Genomic DNA, 22,813 nt, shown 5'->3' on the forward strand with positions numbered 1-22,813 from the left:
GACACGCAGCAAAATTAACTCTTTTAATGATTAAGCATACTCCGTGATCGAAACAGAATTTAATTAGCACATGAAAAAAAGATGACAGGTACTGAATCGATGTGTCAAATTTCCTATCTGCTTAACAATTTTACTCGCCTTCAAAAGGCAGTGTTCGCGCACCCACCCCCACGCTCCCCGCTGAAATTATTAGCTCCTTGATGCTCCACAGTCACTGATCAGGGCATTTGAGCTGTGCCACGTTTGGGGCTCAGTGTTCCCCCAGCTCCCACAGAGCTCAGCCTTCTAATGAGAGAAGGAGGACAGACTGAGGAAGTGGTAATTGGATCCTCCCTGTCCTGTCGTCTGTACTCTGTATGTGTGGTTGTGTGGGTCCTTTTTATAGAGCATTCTACACCACCAAAGCCTCTGCCCTCTTGCAATGCACAAAACCACACATCAGAACTCTCCTAAGGCTTCCTCTGAATTCCTGCTTCTTTTTTAAGGGCCTCAGCACACTCTCAGCAGGTACAGAAGTCATGCATGACTGTAAAACTGGTCTGCGGTATATACTGCATTAAAATGATTAATTCTGATGTTCTGTCAGAATTCATGTGCAAGCAAATGATGAGTCCATCAAACTCCATCTGTCCGGTCTAACACCTCAACACCAGTGACACGAAGCCATCATGAATATACCACACAACAACACTGTCTACTTGTGTAATCTGTATTGTGGGACATATCTGCCATGAATCATGGTAATAGCAGATGTCATGGGTGATATCTCAGTCCTCCCTTACCATTATAAAGATAATGCATCACTCTGCTGATGGGGGAGTATCTAGCCATCGAATCTGAGTGAGATGTCACCACCATTTGATGAATGGTTTGAACACACCGGCCACCGTGACACACACCGCATTCACCTCAACAGCCGCTGTGCCAACCCTGTATTTCATATTCCTCCTCGCCAATAACAGCTATTTCAGGTTCGGCCTTCCCTGTCAGGGTTATTACAGAAAATAGATATTGAAGCAAACCGCAAATGGAAACATGTTGTTCAACACAGAATACTAAAGTAGACATCTCTCCCAGCGCTTAGTTGTATTTAAAGACGGAGTGTCTGAAAAATCTATCACACTGCGGTTTTCAAGGCCACATTAACTGTTTACTTGTTTTTAGTTTTACATACTCGTCTCACAAAAGGGCGTACAATAACATAAAAACCTGAGAATAAAAAAGTCAAATCCATCACTACTCAAGCATTCACCAGCTAATATTTTTTTCTGTTTCTTCTGAGATGAATCCAGTCATTATACCATAAAAAGTCAATCATTGTCTCCATACAGATGTAAGGAGCACGTGCTAACTGCTTTCATATTTCCGTTCCTATAGAGTGTTGTTCAGTGTTGTGATATATTGCACCATATATCATGTTTCATACCCCATTACCCTCAGTGATACTTTATTGTCATATACCAGCCGCTGTTTCAGTGAAAAACTGACTTACAAGATGTACAAGAATTTGCTGCAGATTTACGCATCCTACAGCTACAATACAGCAGACCTTTTTATTAATGCAACAGATATTAGCATAATCTCACTTTAAACTGTTTGTGAATATCATTGAATGACCTTCTTTTCCCATTACTTTCTATCTTAGTCGGGACTCGGGACAGATATATTGAACCAAATAGTGGAATTATTGATTGCCTCCATGGTAAAATCCCCTACGTATTCAGAGAAAGTTCAATTGCTTATTCATATCTCACACACATAAAACAATTGACTGTTTTTTATACAGTATACAGAGTTCATCTTAATAAGAAACATAATCTTGAATAAGTCTCATTGGGAATTAAACATGAAGTATGAGCAGAAATTTTGCTCTTTGATAGATTTAAGTTCTTTAAGGATCAGTTTTGTCTCAGATGTTTCTCCTTCAATGCCTTAGGATGAATACAACGGATTCAAATCAGACCTGTTTACAATAAAAAAAAGAATATAGATAAAATGAATGTGGATGGCATATAGCTCACATAATTTGATCGTGTAAGGAATGTGAGTTCAATCTCAGACTGGTATCTTTTTTGCAAACCGCTTGAGACTCCTTTGAAACCCCAGAACAGAAGAACCACATGTGAGATCACTATTTGTCAAAAGAAAATATGAAATTAAAGCCTAATACAACTCATTACTGCATGTCTATGAGAAACAAATGACAGCAGAGATCTGTTTTGTGGTATGTCTTTCCTGTGGGGAGTCAGAAAGTGCCTGAACAGTTTCTAGAGCAAATGTCATGGGTACAAATATTGGTTCATTTATAGCCTTAATTACGAACTATTTAAATATTTACTTATATATTAAAGCTGTTTCCATGCGTCCATCATTGTGACTGATAGGAATTAATGTTTGAATAGGAGAAGAGAGAGAGAAAATGCTATTATAGAATTAATGTCAACAAACAAAAGGTTAATGTGAAAAGGTTATTGCAAAGCATATTATTTCGTCTCCCAAGGGAAAAGTATAGCTATAGGCTAAATTTCTCCTAACGTTATATTTCAGAAAAGGATTTCTGAAATTTAGCTACTCACCCAACAATAAAAAGGATTCTACGCATTGGACAGTTTTGTTCTTTATTATCGGCTCAGGTATTAAAAAAGTGACGCACCTATACAAATATTTTCTCTCAGAGATAGAAAATAAGGGATTAAAGAGTTACTGACAGATCTTAAAAACCAATAAACCAACCAATTCAAGCCATTTCGTCTTTGAGGTTATGATGTAGGCTATCACTCACCTCTTTTACTTTAGGTTGCTCGTTTCTTTGGTCAGGTAGTATTTTCCGGCTATTCAGCAATATGAAATAGAGTAAAGCGGCTATCCAAAACAGCGCTGCGAGAGCTAAAGTCAGCTTTCGAGAAAGCCTCTTCATTTTCAAACGGCCGTTAACGATTCATTTCAGTTTGAAAACCATTCGCGCGCTCCTCTCTCAGCGAACGAAAAGGCGAATTGTGTCCGCGCGCTGCGCTGCGCTCGCGCACTTGCCCGTAGTGCCTATCCAGGAATGAGGTTGTTGCTCTCGTGCGCAGCGCGCTGACTTGCTGAGACTGTGAGTGACGCTGGACGCTGTCCAGGGCGATTAAAATCATCCTGTGTAGCCACCGAGGTACCGACAAAATGTGCATGAGTTTAGCACCACCTACCGCGGAACGGAGCTTTCACGGACCTGCCTGTTCGTGACGCGCTTCTAATATTGACTCGCTCTAAATTTCTGTTATTTGCGAAATGGGCTTACAATAAGCAGGGGTCCCACTGCCATGGAAAGCCTGACAATATCAGAGGATTTTATCATTGGCGATTTCTAGTAGGCTACTACTGGAAAAAGCCATGCAAATGCATAAAAACTTAAATGGAAAATCAGGAAAACTTGAATGGCAGGAAAATGAATGGAAATTAATTCCCACTTTAGACAGGAAAGGTCTGTTTGATTAGCTACTGGCTACATGAAAAGTAGGCTACTAACGTTGTTTTGGTTTTAAGTCTCATTTAGAAATCACTTTATCTGAATTAAAGGAATATGCAATATTGTGTTATATAAGAATAACCTCAGTAATAAACCAATATTGAAATCCTAATTTACAGAAGTATCAGTCCACAACAAACAAAGCAGAACAGGTCATTTTGCTTGTGAGTACATAGTTTACTTGCTACAAAGTGCCTCAAAGAAAATGTATTTGATGCCCCTATTTAGCTTGTATACATTTAATTTATACATTTTCCCTTGACTCCCTGATGTTGCATAGTGCCAGTTAATCAGATTGGAACAAACGATTTCAGCTGGCTCTTGACATTTTTTTAGCACAACATGCATCAGACAGCCAGTTTAGCCCACAGACTGTGGGCGGTCAGTGGACGTGCCGTCTGAGGCTGAGATTAAGTTGATCCATCACCATTTTATCCTTGAAACCGGGCACTTAACCTCAGGAGGACTATCCCTGAAATAAGTGCACTGTAAGACAGTGAGGACAAAGGTGCGGCTAAATGACAAATTATTAATTAAACTGTGCAGTGCAATCAAGGACAAGGATGTAAATCAATTGAATCATCAGCTATATTAAAATATTAAGCTTCTTAGGAAACAAGTATTTCCCACATGATGTGCAGAAGTTAAAAGTAAATAATTCACTAAAAGTCACAAATTAAACTGATAAGACCACCTGTAAATAATAAGTTGAACGATACAGACCTATTATGCAGGGTCTGTAGTGTCTCAGATTCATCCTTGTTAGTGTCTGCTGAAGCATGACAGATATATCAAAGCACATAGTTGGTTTCCTCTTCAGTCGCTGGGCCTGAGGGAGCACATTAGCATAGTTCTAATTAGCTCTTATGCCATATGCCAAAGGTTGAATATGCAGCTCAGGGAATATTTTCACAGAAACCTGAAAAACTCTTTTAGTTATGCTACCCACTCTCAAATTTTAGCATATTCACTAGTATTGTGGATAGTGTTCGTGACACACTTGTACTGTGCCAAGTCAGTGTTGCTAATGCTATACCGCAGTTGAAAACCATTAGCTTATTCTTTGTTTGTTTCAAAAAATGTGAATTGAGTGAATAAAGTCAATGTGAATTGCTTTTTGAAACCCATTTCCCCACCCCCCACAATTTGACTTATTTGAGACTGCACTGCATTTCAGTTGTGGCATTAGGAATAGGAATGCAATGCAAATACAACAAATTTGCAATACAACACTGTACTTGCAGTGGTTATTTCACATAACTCAGAAAGGAAAGCTGAATCTATACAGTTCTGCTCATGAAACTCAATTTGACATATTTGAGAGTGCAGCTGGATACTCAATGAGAAGAATGTAGATTGATTTATCCAATGGAAAATATTTGGAAAGTGGGAGTTACATGAATGGAACCAGAATGAAAGCAAGTTTTTAACAATGGCCATAATGTGTGATTCTTGATGAAATTGGATTTATGTTGATTATTTCATTTCTGATTCTCTCTGGCGTCCGCATCTCTGGAAAAGCACTATAAGTGTGTACTGTGAACTAGCAGTGGTTTCTTCACATCTCAAAGCAAAGCTGAATACTTCAGCTCATGAATCTACTTAACTTGCTAGCAAAATTTCTAAATATAAAATTTGAATCCAGATTCCTGGAAAACTTGAGCTCTTTAAGCTCAATTAGCTCTTCGTTGCAAGTGTTCATATCAATCAAGTACCTTTTTTGTTTCTGAGAAGACAAACACAAAAGGTTGTCGTCGGACTATCTGATTGGAGCTTGCGGTTTTCACAAGTGCTTTCCCTTTTGTTTATACAGTATGTATTAGACGGTCATATACTGTTCAGTTAGATTGACTCCCACTTTTTAATTTACAGATAATAATAATAATCTTAAATAATAATCAGATAATACAAATAATCTTTTTTATTAAAAAAGCTCCATTGACTAACAAAAAAGAGCCAAACAGAACATGGCATTTTAGAAGGACGTGGATATGTCAGAGGCCCTGGTTATCCTGGCATTTACTAGACAGATAAATTAGAGGTAAAGAGCATAGACCAAGGATAATGTTACATGGACAGGTCTGTTCTACAAGGCAATCAGCCAGCAGTGAAAGGGGAGCGAAACAACGGCCCCTGAAAAACGAATTACCTTAGCGTGACTGAAAGGGAAACAATAGACTAAGAGGGTGCAGATAGCTAGAAATTCCATTTTGCTTTGTCTAATGGATCGATAACAGTGGATGGCCAAAAAGAAGCCAACAGGAGCGTAAAGAGAGAAACAACATCTGAGAGCATCATTTAGGATGGCTAGTCTTTTAAGTATCTGAACTAGCGCACTGTAAAGTAAAACAAGAACCCAAATACAAGCATACTCTTCTGTATTCCATTTGAAGAGAAAAATATATATTGTAGTATTGGATTTAAATAAATAAATATGCATATAGATGTACATCTACAGTGCTGAGTAGATTACTTACAAATCGGTTACATTTCAGGTAATATAATCGGACTCCTTTTTGATTACTTTTGACCTAACTCATTTATCACATTGATTTGAATATGATAATCCTGAACCATACTGATATAAAAATACAAAGAGAAAGAAAGCTTATTCAATTCTCTATATTGTCAAAAATGTTGGGCTGACAAAAATATAATATAATATAACATAATAATTATGAAAATTTTAGTAAAAAAAAACTAGGTGAGAACGCCATCCTGCAAAGTTTATTGAAAATGTGGGGAGACTGATTCTGTTGCAGTATTCGCAATACTTTATCTGAGTGGGCACAAAAGAAAAATATGAGTAAAAGTGCTGCTGTTTTTGGCAGTGAATGTGCCAAAATACCAGCATAGCTAGAAAGTAAACTCAGAATAACAGGTGATGAGGCAGTTCTGCATGTTTGGATGTTGGAAAGGGAAAGCGGAGGCAGGACTGTGGGAGCAGAGACTTAGTCAGATTCCACAAGTGCAAGATGAATCTTGTCTAGCGAACTGTGAAGATCGGAAAAAAAGCTGACTTAACAGAATAAATGGTTGAGGGTGAGAAGTCCAAGCATGTTTGTTCAAGCACAGTGAATGCGGAGAGCTTAATAAGGACATACTTTCACACCATCTCAATCTGCCTGTTATGCTACCCAGAGCTCCAACAATTAGCGCTGATCCCGAAAACTGCTGACAAACACTCTCTACTTTTCTCTCATAAAAGAGAACATATATGCTTATCCTCTATATTCTACACCCAAAGTATTGTATATCATACAGGTAATGTATGATATATCACAGTTTGATCATTTCTATTCAGTGCTGTCAGCTTTTTTCTGATCCTCAAAGGATTTATTATTATATAATGCTCTTTTGACAATTAAATGTGTTCATATATGCACCGAGGGGCAGTAAGTTGTACCTTAGTGTCACAGCTATTATTCAAGTCAACCTAATGGATTTGCCTCAAATGCCAAACAAATAAGTTCTTATAATTTTTACTATTATAGTGTCAAGTATCACGGCACAATGGTAATACCTCCATACAGGGTGATTGTGCTGGATTATATTGCATGGTGAAATGTATGGTAATAAATTGAGCTGGAATGGCAGAGTCATTAATCAGAAGTAGCACAGTACACCCTAGCCTCAGCGGAGAGAGATGGAGCACTTTGTAGGTAATGGAGGAGCTGCCAGTAGGGAAGATAGGAGGCTTTCAAGCCAGCCTTCCTCACAAAGTCAGCTAAGATCAACAGCAAAGCAGGCAAGGTGCAACTGTAAGAGAAACAATTTCACTGACTTTACACCAGAAAAAAGCATTCATTCACTAATACATGTATACTTGGACAAAAAATTAAATGAACTGATGTTCAATTAAATTCAACAAGACGATGATGCTTTGAGCGAAGGCTTAAAAAACATTTAAGATTTCATCCGCTAAATATGATAACATAGAGCCATCCGTTCTGAATATATGGGAAATGTAGTTTGTTGGAAGTGTTGGTAAGATTAAAAAAATGTAAATAAAAAAATGTCCCACATTAGCATGGGACTTTAAACCTGCAGTCCGCAGTTTTTCCTCTTTGTCGCCATCTCTGTTCGAAATCTGCAATTGCAGTCATTCGCGGAATTATCAACTTAACGTGAGTTGTACTTCGGCACAGCGCGGATGAACACAATGTTTGAGGAGAGTGTGCAGCTGTCAATCACCGCGCTGATGGATACTGGCATTCGCAATCACAGATAATTATTTTTGGAAGTATGACCAACATAATAATTTTCACCGGAAAATGTTATCTGAACAAGTAAGCAACATGGTGGTTCTGACATTGCAGTAAATCGCGCTGATTAAATCTAAAAATCGCTTATCGCGCAAAACCGTGCAAATTATAGGCTACTTTGTTCTCAAATTGTTAATGTTAACAATGTCAGCATTGCGTGACTACATGTATTGTCCTTCCGATATTTATCATTGTTTTCTTATGGGTCCGGTTGCAGTCTCTTTTTTTCTGTAGCCACTCCGAAGTCCGAACAAAGTCTTTTGCATTTTACAGCGGGTGAATCTTCAGTTGTCACTGGTGATTGTCGTTTGAACCTTTCTGGATCCGCCATCAAATTGATAAGTTTAATTATATCAAGTGCTGTGAGAAAAGACTATAAATCTCCACCTCCAACATCCTCACACGCAATATAGCCTACTAGCCGAGACTTCTTCTTTATGTGTAAAGATGTGACGTAATGACGCAAAGACATGCTCGAATCTCCCGCGGAAATCCACCAGTACCACTGGAATTAAAAACATTATTACAAGCTTACCGTTTTGAATCGAGCTAAGGCAAGCAGATAGTTTTGAACACTGGCTGGTTATGTATTTTCTAAAATATGTATTTTGGATAATTTTTAAGCCAAAAAAAGCTACGGACTGCAGCTTTAAGGTCTTTGGGTTAACATCATCACGATTAAGACTGCTGTTCTCTCTGGCACGCTTATCAGCAAATATCCTCTTTGAGACCACCGTCTCACACACACCAAAATAATCATGGTTGGTAAAACAACAAAGAAGAGACATTCATCTCTCTGAATGTAATATCATGAGATGTGTTTCTCAGATGTGTACTCACACACACAATCTTGCTCTCTTTGGATGGGTGTTGTCCAAATACCACTTGATGGATGTGAACAGGAGACACTTGCAGAGCTCTTGCCTTCCGCAAATTCAGATAAGAGTGGTGAAGAATGGAGAATCAAAATAACAGAGGAATATTTTTCATTTCTTATTTCTTATCAATAATGTACACCCTCACACACAAGCATTCACAAATGCCCAATAAACAAATATGCTTAAAATTCACTGTGGTTTCACAACACAGAGAACCACATCAACTGAGCTGCATAAATAACATCTAGAGTGAATCCCTGTTCCATAATGGTAGCGCAATATAAATAATGAAACAAATAAACAGTATATTCAGATAATACAACATTTTTTATAATGGAATATATTAATAATTATATATATAAAATTATAAAATTCAAAAATGATCATTCAGAAATCGTTCTAATATCCTGATTTTGGTCACACTTTAGATTAGAATCCAATTTTTACTATTAACTATGACATTTGCCTCAAACTCCAAATTACTGCTTATTTTAGTTAGGTGGTTGTTTGTTAAGTTTATCTATTTGGTGGATTAAGGGATATGGTCATGCAGCATAAGGCATTAATATATGCTTTATAAGTACTAATAAACAGCCAATATCCTAGTATTATTCATGCTTAATAGTGAGATTTGGAGCCTAATTGGTCAAATTGAGACTTCATTCATCCACATTTATAATGTTCATTAGCTTAAACATGAAAAAGTAATGAGTTGCCATCAAGGAAATGTCTGCCCGGTGGTTGCCGTTAAGATACAATGCCGAATTGTGATTTTTTTTTTCCTCTTCCCCAGTGCGGTGCTTTTTTTTATCATGCTGTTCTGACATCGCTTTCTGTCAGGCTGAGTAAGTGAGCTCGTAAGAATCTGCCTCGAGAGATAAAATCATCCATGGACAAAGCTGTAAAACCAGAGATTAAATGCGTCACCAATTCCCTCCTGATTACGGTTTGTCATTAAACACTACATTTGTAACAGGTCTACCAGAGCTATTATGAATTTGAGGGTAACAGTGAGGTACAATGGAGATTTGTGATCTGAGCCAATGAAGATGAGTTTCAGTCCCTGAGTTGCTTTGGTAAAGTTTTAGCAAATTGTATTCAGGTGGAGGAGGAGAGTAGAGCAGGATGAGAGGTGTAAAGATGAGACAGGAGTGACAGATAAAGGGAGTGAGATGCAGAAAGATGAATGGCTGTCCACAAAGCACTTTGGGAGAGGGATAATATGGTTGAGATGGACTCAGTCTCATTTTTCATGCTTAGGGGAAACAGCAGCAACACTTCTCTCTCTTTCTCTGTCCCTCTGTCTTTTCACACCCATCTGACTTTGCGGTACATGAGTCCCCAGTCACTGCATCAATTAAAGGTGTCATCACTGAAAATAGAGCCCAACTTGGTATGAATCCACTGTATGTGTGTCACGCTTTTTGTCAGAGCATCTCTTTATCACATGCTCACTTTGAGTCATCCTCCAGCTCATCAAACTGACAAAAATCCACATTAGCTATCGCTGAAACATCACAATCCTGGGTTTGTAAGATAGCATTCAGAATTAAATGAGACTACACAGTATAGTTGCATGGCATTTCATTTCACTTACCAGAAGCTATCTAGTTTAACAGTATCAGTGGTCAAATCAGTTCACGTCACTGTTATTCTTTACAGCACAAATACGCCTCTTTCTATGTAAATTAGGCTTATTATTTATAGATTGCGCCTCATTTACAAAACGCAGTGCTCTTACCACCCACAGACAGCAGGAGGTAAACAGATTTTTTATTAAAAAGATATGTTTGTTTACATTTTCTGTTGTTTACGGCAGCATTAATTCATCAAATAAAGCTCAAATGATGGAGGAGAGTGAAATAACCAGGCATATTTTTGTTAAAAAAAACAAGCGCATTTGGCTTTTTAAAGAGGTCGCAGTGGTGGAACGATGCTACAGTTTCAAACAAGTATGCCAGATTGTGATAGACTGCTGCATTCTCCACTGGCAATTATACAAAAATCACATTTTTGGGAGCATGTTTGCTGTGTTGCCTAGATTTGCATAATTCCTTCAGTGAATTGGACATTAAAACAATGCAGACAGCATGCAAATAAACAATCAGTGGGCACACTGCATTTTCATTCTCCTCTGTAAATTTCCTCTGTATTCTAAAGCAGATTAATCCGTAAATTTAGACAGGATTCAAAATAGATAAATGAAAGCAGGTTGAAATTTTTCAAGGTTGAATTGAACCTGGATGGACTTAATTGGTTTTGATGTTATCCTGTGCTACTTTCTCATTACTTTGCCAGGACTTTCTGTAGTAATCATCACTTCCTCCAGCTGCTTTCTCAACATTGAGTTTCAACCTTATAATGTACTTAGATCACAGCACAGATAAAGGCCACAAGGGCTTGGGAGTTTTATTGCTTGATGAAATGAAAAACTGAGGCCTTTTCCCACTTGACTGACCAACACCTTCCCATTTTCACCCACCACACCACACCAATCACACACACACACACACACACACACACTATCTCTTCATGTCGACCAGATTCTACTTTCCTGCGTTTTCTTCCTTTTAGAAACTTTAGCCGTTAAAGGGGTCACCTCTCCCAGCTCATTTCTTGGCAACCATGTGCTTCCAATTGAGTTAAACCTGCAAGAAAGAGAGAAAGAGCGATAGAAGCTGTGTTCCAACTCACAGGGTCCCTACATGCTGTTCAGATATCAGAGATTTCGGGAGACGTTTTATAGATCATAACTTTACCAATAGTTCGGATCAAACTTTTTCTGTTTGTTCTTGCAGCACCACTTGCTGAGTATGAGACTTAAATTGATGTAAGTTTCTTTGACTTGTTCCTGGTGAAATACTTACGGAATATCATGAACTAACAGTCATTAGGAGTTTTGGATATGATAAATGGATATAGATATGAATATGAACTGTGTATAATATTCAAGTGATGCACTTGCGTAATGGCTAGTGGGTATATTTCCCTCTCCACTGCAGAAGTATATTATTTTAAATATGTAACTGTGTTTTATATAAACACTCATGAATGCAGTAATAATATGAATGTATTGTGTGCTATTTAGTGTATAATTATGTTTATTGTATATGGTTATTTATATTATATACAAAATTCATATTCTATATATCACTCATGTGTATTATGCACAGTATGCTTTTATATCATGTATGATCATGATGTCATAATATAGTATAAATACTAATATATATATATATATATATATATATATATATATATATATATATATATAAATTCACATCTGCATGTTCAGCTGTTATTTCATGAGATTGCAGGGTGTTCCAAATGAATATCTCGGTTTGGGAAGTAGAATATCACTTGTGCCATCTGAAGTGCCCTTTGGACTGAACAAATACACTCCCTACGATTTGGAATCTCAATTAATATGCAGGGATATAATCAGAATTGCATCTGGAGAGCATTTAGTGTGTTAAGGACCGGCTAACAGGAATCCCTCTCTCTGCCTTAATGAATTTTTAGTGTAAAGGCTGTCAATAATTGAAGCAATAATTTCTGCTGGCAATGGCTTTAATCAGTATAATGGTTCATTAATGGCTAGATCCCATCTGCCCACTGCTTATGTTGGCAATATCCTTCACATAAACATTTAAGCATAGCTGCTTTGTATACAAGACGTCCTTGAATCACACCAAATGTCTAACATCTCAAATGTATGGTTCTAAAAGTTTGAGTTCAAAAATGACAACTTCTGTTTTCAACAGATTCGATCCCTTTGGTAAAAGAACATCTTAATAAATTGCCGTGATGCATTATGAATAGTATGCTTTTCTTTTGCGTCTGCTCTTACACTGGTCGATAAGCAATACATTTAGAAATACATTCACATGCTGAATAAGAAGCCAGCGATGCATGAAGAGCTGGGAGAAATCCACCTTGCACCTTTCAGATATTGATTTCCCAAAAACAACAGGCTTTGGAGCATGATAGGTGAGCCCTGGAGTCCTGCATTAATCATAAATTCAGATGCAAAGTTAATGCAATGCAGAAAAAAAGTCAGACATAATGCACTCCAGAACATCTCGTCTCCAGTGTTTAATAAAAACAAATGAGATATTGCTGTGCTAGTAATCTAAACCTGTCTAATATGCAAATACAGTATCGTGAGGGTATAGTTTATGAAAGGCCTGAATTCTGCTCCACGAAACACTGTCCCATAATGCCATCATTCCATGTAATGTGAAGAGACACACATTTGTGCTTCGGACAGCCAAATGCCACAGCATTGTATTGTAGGACAGTGTCATTGTGACAAGACCGGACCTGTCGGAGCCCCTCCGTGGCACTGTAACCCTAGCCAATTAAAAATCCCATTTCATCCTCAATAACGCTTTATTCTGGATGGGTGAACTCAGCCTCCTCTGGTTTACACTGTCTATGGAGTAGGTGCATACTGACTGTGCAAATTAGGCTTGAGTTCTTCTATCTGAGCTGGCCAGCTGGGTAAAGAGAAAGCAGAAGCGATTATCTTCAGCTAAAGTTAATGGAACCAACATAGCAGAACAGGGAATACTCTGTGTGGGAATTAGGATGACAGTTGAGTTTAAACATAGTTAACCTTTAACAGTTTTGTTAGCCGAGATGTCTCATTCAGTTAGTTACAAAAAAACATTCATCAGTGTGGAACCTAAAATAGTGTTGCTGTAAAAAGAATGCAGCCTTGCAGACAAAAATCAACAAAGTTGACAATCTAAATTGATTTAGGCCCCCTAAAACTGCTTTATGTTTGCATGTTGTGTCATTGACTAAATAAGAAGACTATATTAAATAAATAATAAAATAATAATAATAAAAAATCACTTCAAATAAATGCTGTTTTTTAAAACTTGCTTTTCATCAAATAATTCAGAAAAAAATGGATCAGGTTTTTTTAAGCAGCACAACTGTTTTCAACATTGATAAGAAATGTTTCTTGAGCAGCAAATCAGCTTATTAAAATGATTTCTGAAGAATCACTAAGATGAAGACTAGAGTAATGACTGCTGAAAATTCAGCTTTGCCATCATAAAGAATAAATACATTTGAAAATGTATGAACAAAGAAAACAGTTATTTTCAATTGTAATAATATTTGTGTTTCCTATTTGTATTTTTGATCAAATAAATGCAGCTTGAACATAAGAGACTTCATTCAAAAATATTTAAAACAAATTCCGACCCAAAACTTTTGAATGGTAGGATCTATGTAGTATTATTTATAATTGCAATAAAACATTTTTTTTTTAGAAGTTACACAAGTAACACAAAACTACTATTTTGATTTCATGGGTTTTAAAGTAAAAAAAAAAAAAGTATATGCCATTTTTCTAAATACATTAGGAAATCTAATTCAGTCATACCTGTAATAGTAATGACCTGTATCTCAGAATAGCAGTAAAAGCTTAGGTGGACCAAAGAACACAAACCAGGGACATTTCTGACCGCACTTTAACCCTTAGGAGGGTTTTGAGTCGTGAAAAGAGCAAACCTGCTGAGCAATCACAGCATGGAAAGCATCGCACACGCTTTCCATTTAACGGCACACGCTCGTATATTAAGAGACCTATGGACCGTCGGCTCTGAAGGCAAAACCTGCTGAGCACAAAAAACATCTCAATCAATACTCTCCTCACAAATACCTCTGCTAGATTTTCAGCTGAATGTTTGTTGAAGTGTTTTACCTAACTAATGGATTTTTTCCGGGTTCCAGCAGTCGCAATCACTACGCGGATTGGTAACAACATTATTTATATCTCATTATACTGTGTTTCAGATGCTACTCATTAATCACAAACCTATTCAAGTGAGAAGCAAGGGTGAACGTGCATCCAAGATTTTTAGCTTAGATTTGTTAAATGGAGCAGAATCACTTTTGTATCTTTTTTATTCCACTCTTTCCTTTCCCACTATCACCAAGAAGAGAAATCGTATCACTCCCAATCGTGCACTCTCAAGTCCCCCCTCTCTGGGATCCGCTGCTTGAGATCCGTTAATACCTGAGTCAGGAAAATCCCTACACAGGAACAAAGCATCCCTCTCCGGCCTTCTGTTTCAACACGACATAATCCAAGTGGGTGGATGAATCTTGTTTTGAACGCTTGTCTGTTTTGAAACAGCTCAGTTATATATATATATATATATATATATATATATATATATATATATATATATTTTTTTTTTTTTTTCTGTTCGAATCAGAGCCAAAAACATGAAATGATGTGAGGGAAAAGCAGAAATACAGCATTGATTGTACTAGTACAAAGGATGCAGACTGCGGCTCCAACAAAAGATTCAGTGCTTTATAAGAGAAATTATGCAAAACGGCAGTGCGATGAGTTCACACTCTGAAGTGGGAGTTCAGAATCACGAGATCCTTGCAGAGTTTGGCACAGAAAACAGAGAAACACATTCTAGTAAAACAGTTCCTCGAGAGAAAATTACCACAATATAAATAGAAATAATATAATAGATGTATTGTTCCAACCACAGAAAGTGTAAAATGCAATTATCACATTTACAACGGAAATGTTGCAGTTTAATAGCTTACGTGAACAAGTAGAGATAGTATCCTCTATTGTTTTTCTGTTCTTTTTTGTCCATTTTTACCAATCCTGCTGTGGAGAATAACAAGGGTTTTTGGGGAAGCTAGAAATGCATGGCAGGATGCTGACAGAATGCCATTTGATCCTGGCATATAACGGTATTCCTTAAAGAGAGGAATACAGATGACAGTGTAGTGGAGCCAGAGACAGATGAGTTTTTGAGGGGTCTCGCCTCCAAGTTTCGCATCGGGTAGGGTGAGTTTTGTGAGCACACACACACGTACACACACACGCACACACACACGGGCTGTCTGTTATTGATCTAATATGATGTTCTTTCCACTCACAACAGTAAGTGGAATTTTACAGTTGGGTCACACACTCACAAATAATAAATAAGCCAAAAAAATGTGTTGATGTTTGTGCTAATATATTACAGCAATAATAATTTGCATCGAATGAGGCTGGATGACTGTAACGTGTGATGAAATATTATTATGAATGCACGAGGAGCAGAAGCACAGTCTTAATAATTCACTGTAGTGAGCGTATTAGTAACTAGAAAAACATCTCATTCTTCACATACAGGCTATAACTGATTGTATCATCAATCTTTATCTTGGGCTCTGCTTGAAGATCTTAATTAAAATCCACTGCTTTACTGTTGCGTTCGAAAACACAGATTTTGGAACAAGGATTTTAGGATTAAATCAAAATCTAAAATTGAAACATGCGGTTCTCTGCGAGGTGAGTGTGATAGTGCTTATCTACACTCGCTGTCACTTTGGAGTGCAAATTAAACCTCTTTTTCACTGCTGAGCAAGGGAAAACCTCACTTTTCCTTGAAACTTGTGCTAGAAAATGCTGATGTTGTTGCACAAAACAGGACATTGTTTGCTGTTTTTTTTTTACAGAGAACCCTCGTTACCTAGCTGCTGACAGCATCCTAACTGAAATGGAAGCATAAGTGACTGATTTGAAACGCTCTGCATAGCATGCATCATTCAAATAGTGCACAATGTGAGCCAAAGATCATCAGTAAAACCAGTTCATTACTGACAAACATAGGCCTACAACGTACAACTGTAAAGGCCTGTTCACACCAAGAATGATAAATACAACTATAAATACTGTTCTAAGAGAATAGCAAAGTCCTCACACACCGGGCATGAGCGCCAAAACACGTTCCGATGTGATAAAAGGCAAAAGAAACAATTATAATCGATGCTTTTTTTGCAGAAAAGTGCCATAGCACCATTTTTGGGTTCAACAAATAACCTTTCAGTGAACAGGTAACTATTTTCTCTTAGTATCAAACAACAATAATCTAAAGAACCTTTTTCCACTATAAAGATCATTTTGTACAGTTGAAAGATTCCATGGATGTTAAAGGTTCTTTATGGGACAATCAATGCTAATAAATAACTATTATTTTTTAAGATTGACACTGGATGTGGTGAGGTGTGACGTGACAACGCGTTACACAACTACTTTTTTTATATAAAGGTAAATTATTGCATTGCATTTATGCTAAATCTGAAAAGACATAAAAAGTCTTCAATCTCAGAATTTGGAATTTCCATCATTATTAATGGGATCGTTAAGGAACAAGAATCACTAAAAGCAATCGGAATTTTCCTTAACAACAGGGTACCCAAATTTAATCATTTTCTTCAAGGGATAGTTTACTCACCCTCATGTTGTTCCAACCAATAAGATTTTCGTTCAATTCATCTTCGTCATTTTAAACCATCAAGAGGTTTGGGTGAATAGACTTTCAATAGAGGGACAGAAATCTCTCAGATTTCATAAAAAAATCTTCATTTGTGTTTTAAAGATGAATGAAAGTCTTATACAACACGAGAGTGAATAATCAATGACAAAATCTTCATGTTTGGGTCAACTACACCTTTAAATTATTCACGATTCCCATACCAAGGTGAGTAAATGAACTATGAAAGGCTGAATTGGATGACTTTCCCTTTAAAGGTTCAATTTGAACATGAACTAGTGCACTTCAATGTGCCGTCAATGGGCACCATGCGGCACAGAAAACAAACAAACTGAATTCCAGCCTCAATTGCTGGTGTATCAACATGATCACTGCACTCTCAACTGTTCACATCTGCTGGTACACAGAATTTCCATAATGCTTTACACCGCTACTTCTATTAGCAGTATGCTCCCAGAGAAACATCTGAAATAGAGAATAAAGTTTCAGAGCTAATGGTTTCAAAATGCCGAGATTCTAGTGCAAATTTAATGAGCATGTGCTCTCTCTGTTCCATAATTGGCTGCTGTTGCAATTTTAAAACCCCACTCGCTCAACATCTCTGGAAGATCGCCATCAGTCACATTCTCTCGTAAACCAAATCAGAGGCGCATGAGAGGGAGGAAAACACTCAGTAAAGCATCATCTCTGATTGAGCATAATTGTCCCTCGCCTGAGAAACAGCTTTTGACAGCAAGCTATCTGCACTACACAGCTGCGGTGCTCAAACGCTGGATTTGGCATCGCAGAAGACCCAGGGTAGAGCCAGGCGCCTTTGAGTGGTTGAAAGATATGATGGTGCACAGTCCAAAAAGTCATGATCAGTACGGTCCAATTACTGACAGACAATCACTTGTTGGTGCATTCAGAATGAAAACCAATTAAAATCAAATGTGGGATATTCAAGCGTTTGTTTTAATACATTTACTTTCAGATTTTTCCAACAAGTTCAGTGGGAGATGGATTTTGAAAATGCATCATCGCTAAGAAAATAAAACTGAAAGTAGCAATGGTCAGCCTAGTGAACACATTTGATAGTATTGTGTCTATTCATCTTTAAAGGGATAGTTCACCCAAAACTGAAGATTTTGTCAATTATCACGTCATTCCAAACCCGTATGCGAAAGCAATGGAGAAATTGTAACACACTTTTTAATGAGAGAAGTAGCAATGTCTGATTCATGAGTGAATCATTCTTTTGAGTGGGATGTTCTCGGCTGTTCCGGTTCACAAAAGCAGTATAATCGATTCATACACAAATTAGACTGATCCTGTTCTCAAGTTCAAAATTGACTCAATGATCTGGTTCCAATGGCTAAAAGCTCACTGTGAATAATGGTTTAAAAATGTCTGTTCCTGACACAAAGCTATTGTATGACTTCAGAAGACTTGTATAGTCATATGAAGCACTTGAATTTTTTTATAGTGTTTGAATCTTTCTTGGAAGATTAAGAACCACTTCCAATTGCATTAAAAAATATGACCAAATATCTCTGTTCATGTTCTATGGAAGAAGACATACAGGTTTAGAACAACATGAGGGTGAGTAAATGGTGACAGAACTTTCATTTTCGAGTGAACTGTTGCTTGAACACATATTCAGGTTGCTCAGACACCGGGAAAACCTCATTCTGAAGCAGAAATGAGAATTCATCTATTTTTATGCTGACTTAGCATCTGACAAATGTCGCACATCAAATGGTGTTTATTCTCAATCACAGCTATTCAACCCTTTCCTTCAACCGCAATCCTCTAAATTCTTGTGCTGAATGCATTGTGCTACATAAATGCTTGGCTTAAAAATAACTTTCTATTTTCCATTACCTTTTGCACTGCAGAGGTCATGACAGGTTTCATCATTCTGGTGCACAGGTCGTAATGCAAACTAAAGCTGTTATTTCTCTGCCACTGTAACGGCTTTATTGCAGATACCTAGGTGATCATATTGAAGAGCATCAAATGCATTTAGACTCTGAAAAACAATATGGGAAGAGAAAATAAAAGGAGACTTCTTACCCTTCCTTGGCAGACCTGAGTAGAGAGAAATAAGAGGTTATAAATGTGAGATTACAAGCAGGAGACACAAAATAACCAAGAGCCTCATGGGGACAGCAGGGCTTTGATATTCTGATGAGGCTGTGGAAACGAGTCAAGAAATCAGATGTTCGTATCGACTTTGTTTGCATGAGTGAATTGGAAGCGGGAATCAATGATTACCTGTGTGGTGTCTTAATCCCTTTCATTATTAAAAGGGAAATATGAGAGTAAAAGTGGGCTATAGAAATTCCGCATTGTAATAACTGTGGCTACAAAACCACTGATCACATCTTTTTGATCTTTAATTTTTCAGTCATATCAACTGACTGTGCTGTCACATGATGGCAAAAAAATACAAACGATAGAGCATATTAAAATGTATAAACATAATAAGCTACAGGTGCTGAATACACTGTTAAAAAAATCATAAGTAAGTCATGGCAACTTATGTTTTTACATTACTTTAACATTTACAAATAATTTAAGCAATTTCAACTTTTTTTAATAAAATATTTATATGAGATTCATGAGTTACATGATATTCATCTTTTTAAGTCAGTTTAAAGGGTTAGTTCACCCAAAAATGAAAATTATGTCATTAATGACTCACCCTCATGTCGTTCCAAGCCCGTAAGACCTCCGTTCATCTTCGGAACACAGTTTAAGATATTTTAGATTTAGTCCGAGAGCTTTCTGTCCCTCCATTGAAAATGTATGTACGGTATACTGTCCTTGTCCAGAAAGGAAATAAAGACATCATCAAAGTAGACCATGTGCCATCAGTGGGTTAGTTAGAATGTTTTGAAGCAACGAAAATAAATGTTTCCAAAAATAACAAAAACTACGATTCAGCATTGTATTGTCTTCCGGTTCTGTTGTCAATCCGCGTTCACGAGTCCGCAGTGACGGTACTGACGTAAGACGCTGCTGACGTGTATCTGGTGCGTCTGTGTATTCGGGTTCAATGCAAGTCTTCCTCTGTGTCGAAATCCTTAGACATCTTTGCGAAGATTGTTTTGAATACAGCGTGCGTCTCCCTCAGAGACTGTAAACGAAGCTCGGGCGCACTGATAACACGTCAGAAGCGTCTTATGTCATCAGCATCACTGAACGCGGCTCGACAACAGAACCGGAAGAGAATACAATGCTGAATAAAGTCGTAGTTTTTCTTATTTTTGGACCAAAATCTGGACAAGGACAGTATACCGTGTATACATTTTCAATGGAGGGACAGAAAACTCTCGGACTAAATCTAAAATATCTTAAACTGTGTTCCGAAGATGAACGGAGGTCTTACGGGCTTGGAACGACATGAGGGTGAGTCATTAATATCATAATTTTGGGGTGAACTAACCCTTTAATATAATTTAAGTTGAAATGACTTGTACAACCACGTTGATTCTACTTAATTTAAAGCAGCAACTGAACTTACGTTTTTAAGTTGAAATGGGTGGACATTCTTACAGTGTGCAGTATTCTTTGAAGGTAATGAATAAAACAAACACATTTAAAAAAATTACAAATAAGCATAATAAGTTTAAAAAAAAATTGCTACGTGTGAATACAATTCCTTTACAGATATGCAGGAAATGGCCTGGACAGTTATTGTGCTCTCAAGGTCATTCAAACCAATCAGACACTGCTCTGGTCTAATGTGGGCCTGAAGCCATAATGCTGATGTTTATTGCTTTATAGACATCAGAAAAAGAAGATGAACCCAAGGCAGAGAACACATTTCTTCAATATTCTGGAGTACAATATATTAAATAAACTGGTTTTGTGAAAGACAATATTCCCACCTATTTGTAATGTAATAGGGAGACATTTTTGCAGAACATTTTTAGTGTTTTCTCTGAAGACATTTTACTTGAAGATGCAGCCTTAAAAGAATAGTTAACCTAAACATGAACATGTTGACATTATTTACTCATCTTCATGTTAAACCTGCATGTTGTATGTATTACCTGGAACACAATAGGAGACCTTCTGTTAAAAATAAATAAAATAAATACAGATATTTCTTTACCATACACTCAGAAAGAAATGTGGGTCTGTAAGCCCGTCTAATTCGATCCAATAGCGGAATTCAAATTAGCGGTGAAGGTCTCACGCGTGTTCCGTCTCTTCCCATGGCAAAGGCAAAGGGATTTTTAATTAAATGCAATACATTTTATCTTATGTATATACTCGTTTCATCTGACTCCATAAAATGAAAAGGTTTTTCAATGATATCTGTGCATCATTAAATATCCGTTAATGTTTGACTACTCCTTTTAACTCCAATGAAAATAACGTCAAAGTCTGTTAGAATAATCAAATATAACAATTTATTGTGTCAGGTAAAAGTATTATGCCAATTTCATAATCAGTTCAAAGATCATCAATACAAAACATCGAATGCTCTAGGATAAGAGAAATAGATGCAAACCCAACATTTAAGAAATACATGAGCTAACCTCACGGGCTATCTGAAATACAGAAAGAGCCCTGAACTCTCCGTTGCATTTCATTATATATCCAGACCTCCTTTGATATGTAATTTACTGTGGTCCCCTCCCCAGACTTACTGAGGATAGAAGTTTGACCATTTGCTAGGAACAGTGAAAATTAGCATTCAGACAAATGGTCAGAAGGTGTTAACTCAAAGACACACCCTTCTGTGTGCAAGATATTTCTATATTCTTAAGAACTTTATTACCTTTTGATTTACTTCTTTGGGAATGAGACATTTGTACCAGCCACCCTGAGACCTTTAAAATGATACTAAACAATCCTTAAAGATAATCACATTCACATTAAAACCATATATTCTTGTGTGCGTTTTTAGTGTTACTGACTGAGAGAGAGAGAAAATGTAGATAAGGTGCTCAGAGGAAGGGGGGTGCGGGGTGTGTGTGTGTGAGATGTTCAAATGTTAATGTGCAAGCAAGGTCCTTTGTCTTATAGACCTGTGGTGAGGTTGATTCCATCAACCAGTTCTTCCAGTCTTACAGGTCAGGACCCTTAAAATGTCATATTTGTACCTTTTTTTTACCCCTAAAAGGTGCATATTAGTACCTTAGAGTAGCATAAGGTACTATGGACCTTTTAAGGTAAATAAGGTACAAAGAAAGTTTTTAAGGGTAATGCCCAAGTGACAAGCTGTTGTACTCTATACACTTTTTTTTCTGAGAGTGTAACAATAATAAACAATGTAATGTAATGTATCAGAAAACGCTGAACTATTCCTTCAAGATTTTTAATTCGCAAACAAAATATAACAAAATAATTATTTCTTACTTCCCCTTTGTGCTTGTTTTTGTCTCCGTGCCTTTTGTTTTCACCCAGAAATCCAGCTTGCATCTGAATACCTCAGGCAGTAATCAACCTTTTATTTCTTACAAAAGCTGAGAAAGTCTGCTGTAGCTGAAATTAAAACTTGTACAAACCACCAGTAAAGAATAAAGGCATGATTCCCTGGGATCTCTGACTGATTTAAGGAAGGGGAGACAGAGAAATGAGCCGACGTGCACTGATAAGATTTCATTTTTCCTTGATTTAACTTTGATTAAAATGCCTGGTGGTAGGTGGGCAGACTTCTAAATCTGAGACCGCTGGAGCGAGTACCCATTGGGCCTTTTTTAATGAAACTTCAATTTAGAGTAGGATAATAAGATATTGCAGGGAACATTACCTGTGCTTCACACACTTGACAAGCTGATAAAGCACACCGCTTGGACTGCGTATGTCTGCAGTTTTTTAAAGAAAGTCCCATCATAATCCATTTATACACAG

The 22,813-nt window shown here is 37.2% G+C and overlaps 2 protein-coding genes and 1 long non-coding RNA gene across 4 annotated transcripts in view; all 3 read right to left on the bottom strand.

Annotated features, from left to right (window-relative positions):
* The window catches only part of galnt14 (UDP-N-acetyl-alpha-D-galactosamine:polypeptide N-acetylgalactosaminyltransferase 14 (GalNAc-T14)), a 42,920-nt gene extending 39,892 nt beyond the window's left edge, over nucleotides 1–3,028 (bottom strand). The window contains exon 1 of one of the 2 annotated variants that reach the window (XM_056269144.1): nucleotides 2,783–3,028. In XM_056269144.1, the coding sequence (XP_056125119.1) occupies nucleotides 2,783–2,917 (135 nt within the window). In that variant the 5' untranslated portion in view covers nucleotides 2,918–3,028. Of the gene's footprint in view, nucleotides 1–782; nucleotides 984–2,782 lie in introns of those variants that run through there. The other variant, XM_056269145.1, reaches the window with a different exon arrangement.
* Nucleotides 3,029–3,771: 743 nt separating this feature from the next.
* Nucleotides 3,772–18,961, bottom strand: LOC130102983 (uncharacterized). Its single transcript, XR_008809310.1, has 3 exons — nucleotides 18,827–18,961; nucleotides 4,232–4,337; nucleotides 3,772–3,980 (listed from the first exon to the last, which is right to left on the bottom strand). It is a non-coding gene; the product is annotated as an uncharacterized LOC130102983 (long non-coding RNA).
* A 53-nt stretch (nucleotides 18,962–19,014) lies between these two features.
* The window catches only part of LOC130103050 (myosin-11-like), a 54,564-nt gene continuing 50,765 nt past the window's right edge, over nucleotides 19,015–22,813 (bottom strand). Inside the window, exon 5 of the mRNA XM_056269235.1 lies at nucleotides 19,015–19,033. Within this exon, the coding sequence (XP_056125210.1) occupies nucleotides 19,015–19,033 (19 nt within the window). The remainder of the gene's footprint in view (nucleotides 19,034–22,813) is intronic.

Source organism: Rhinichthys klamathensis, unplaced genomic scaffold (assembly GCF_029890125.1).
Source record: "Rhinichthys klamathensis goyatoka isolate OS25496 unplaced genomic scaffold, OSU_Roscu_1.1 h1tg000281l_1, whole genome shotgun sequence".
Classification (NCBI taxonomy): domain Eukaryota; kingdom Metazoa; phylum Chordata; class Actinopteri; order Cypriniformes; family Leuciscidae; genus Rhinichthys; species Rhinichthys klamathensis.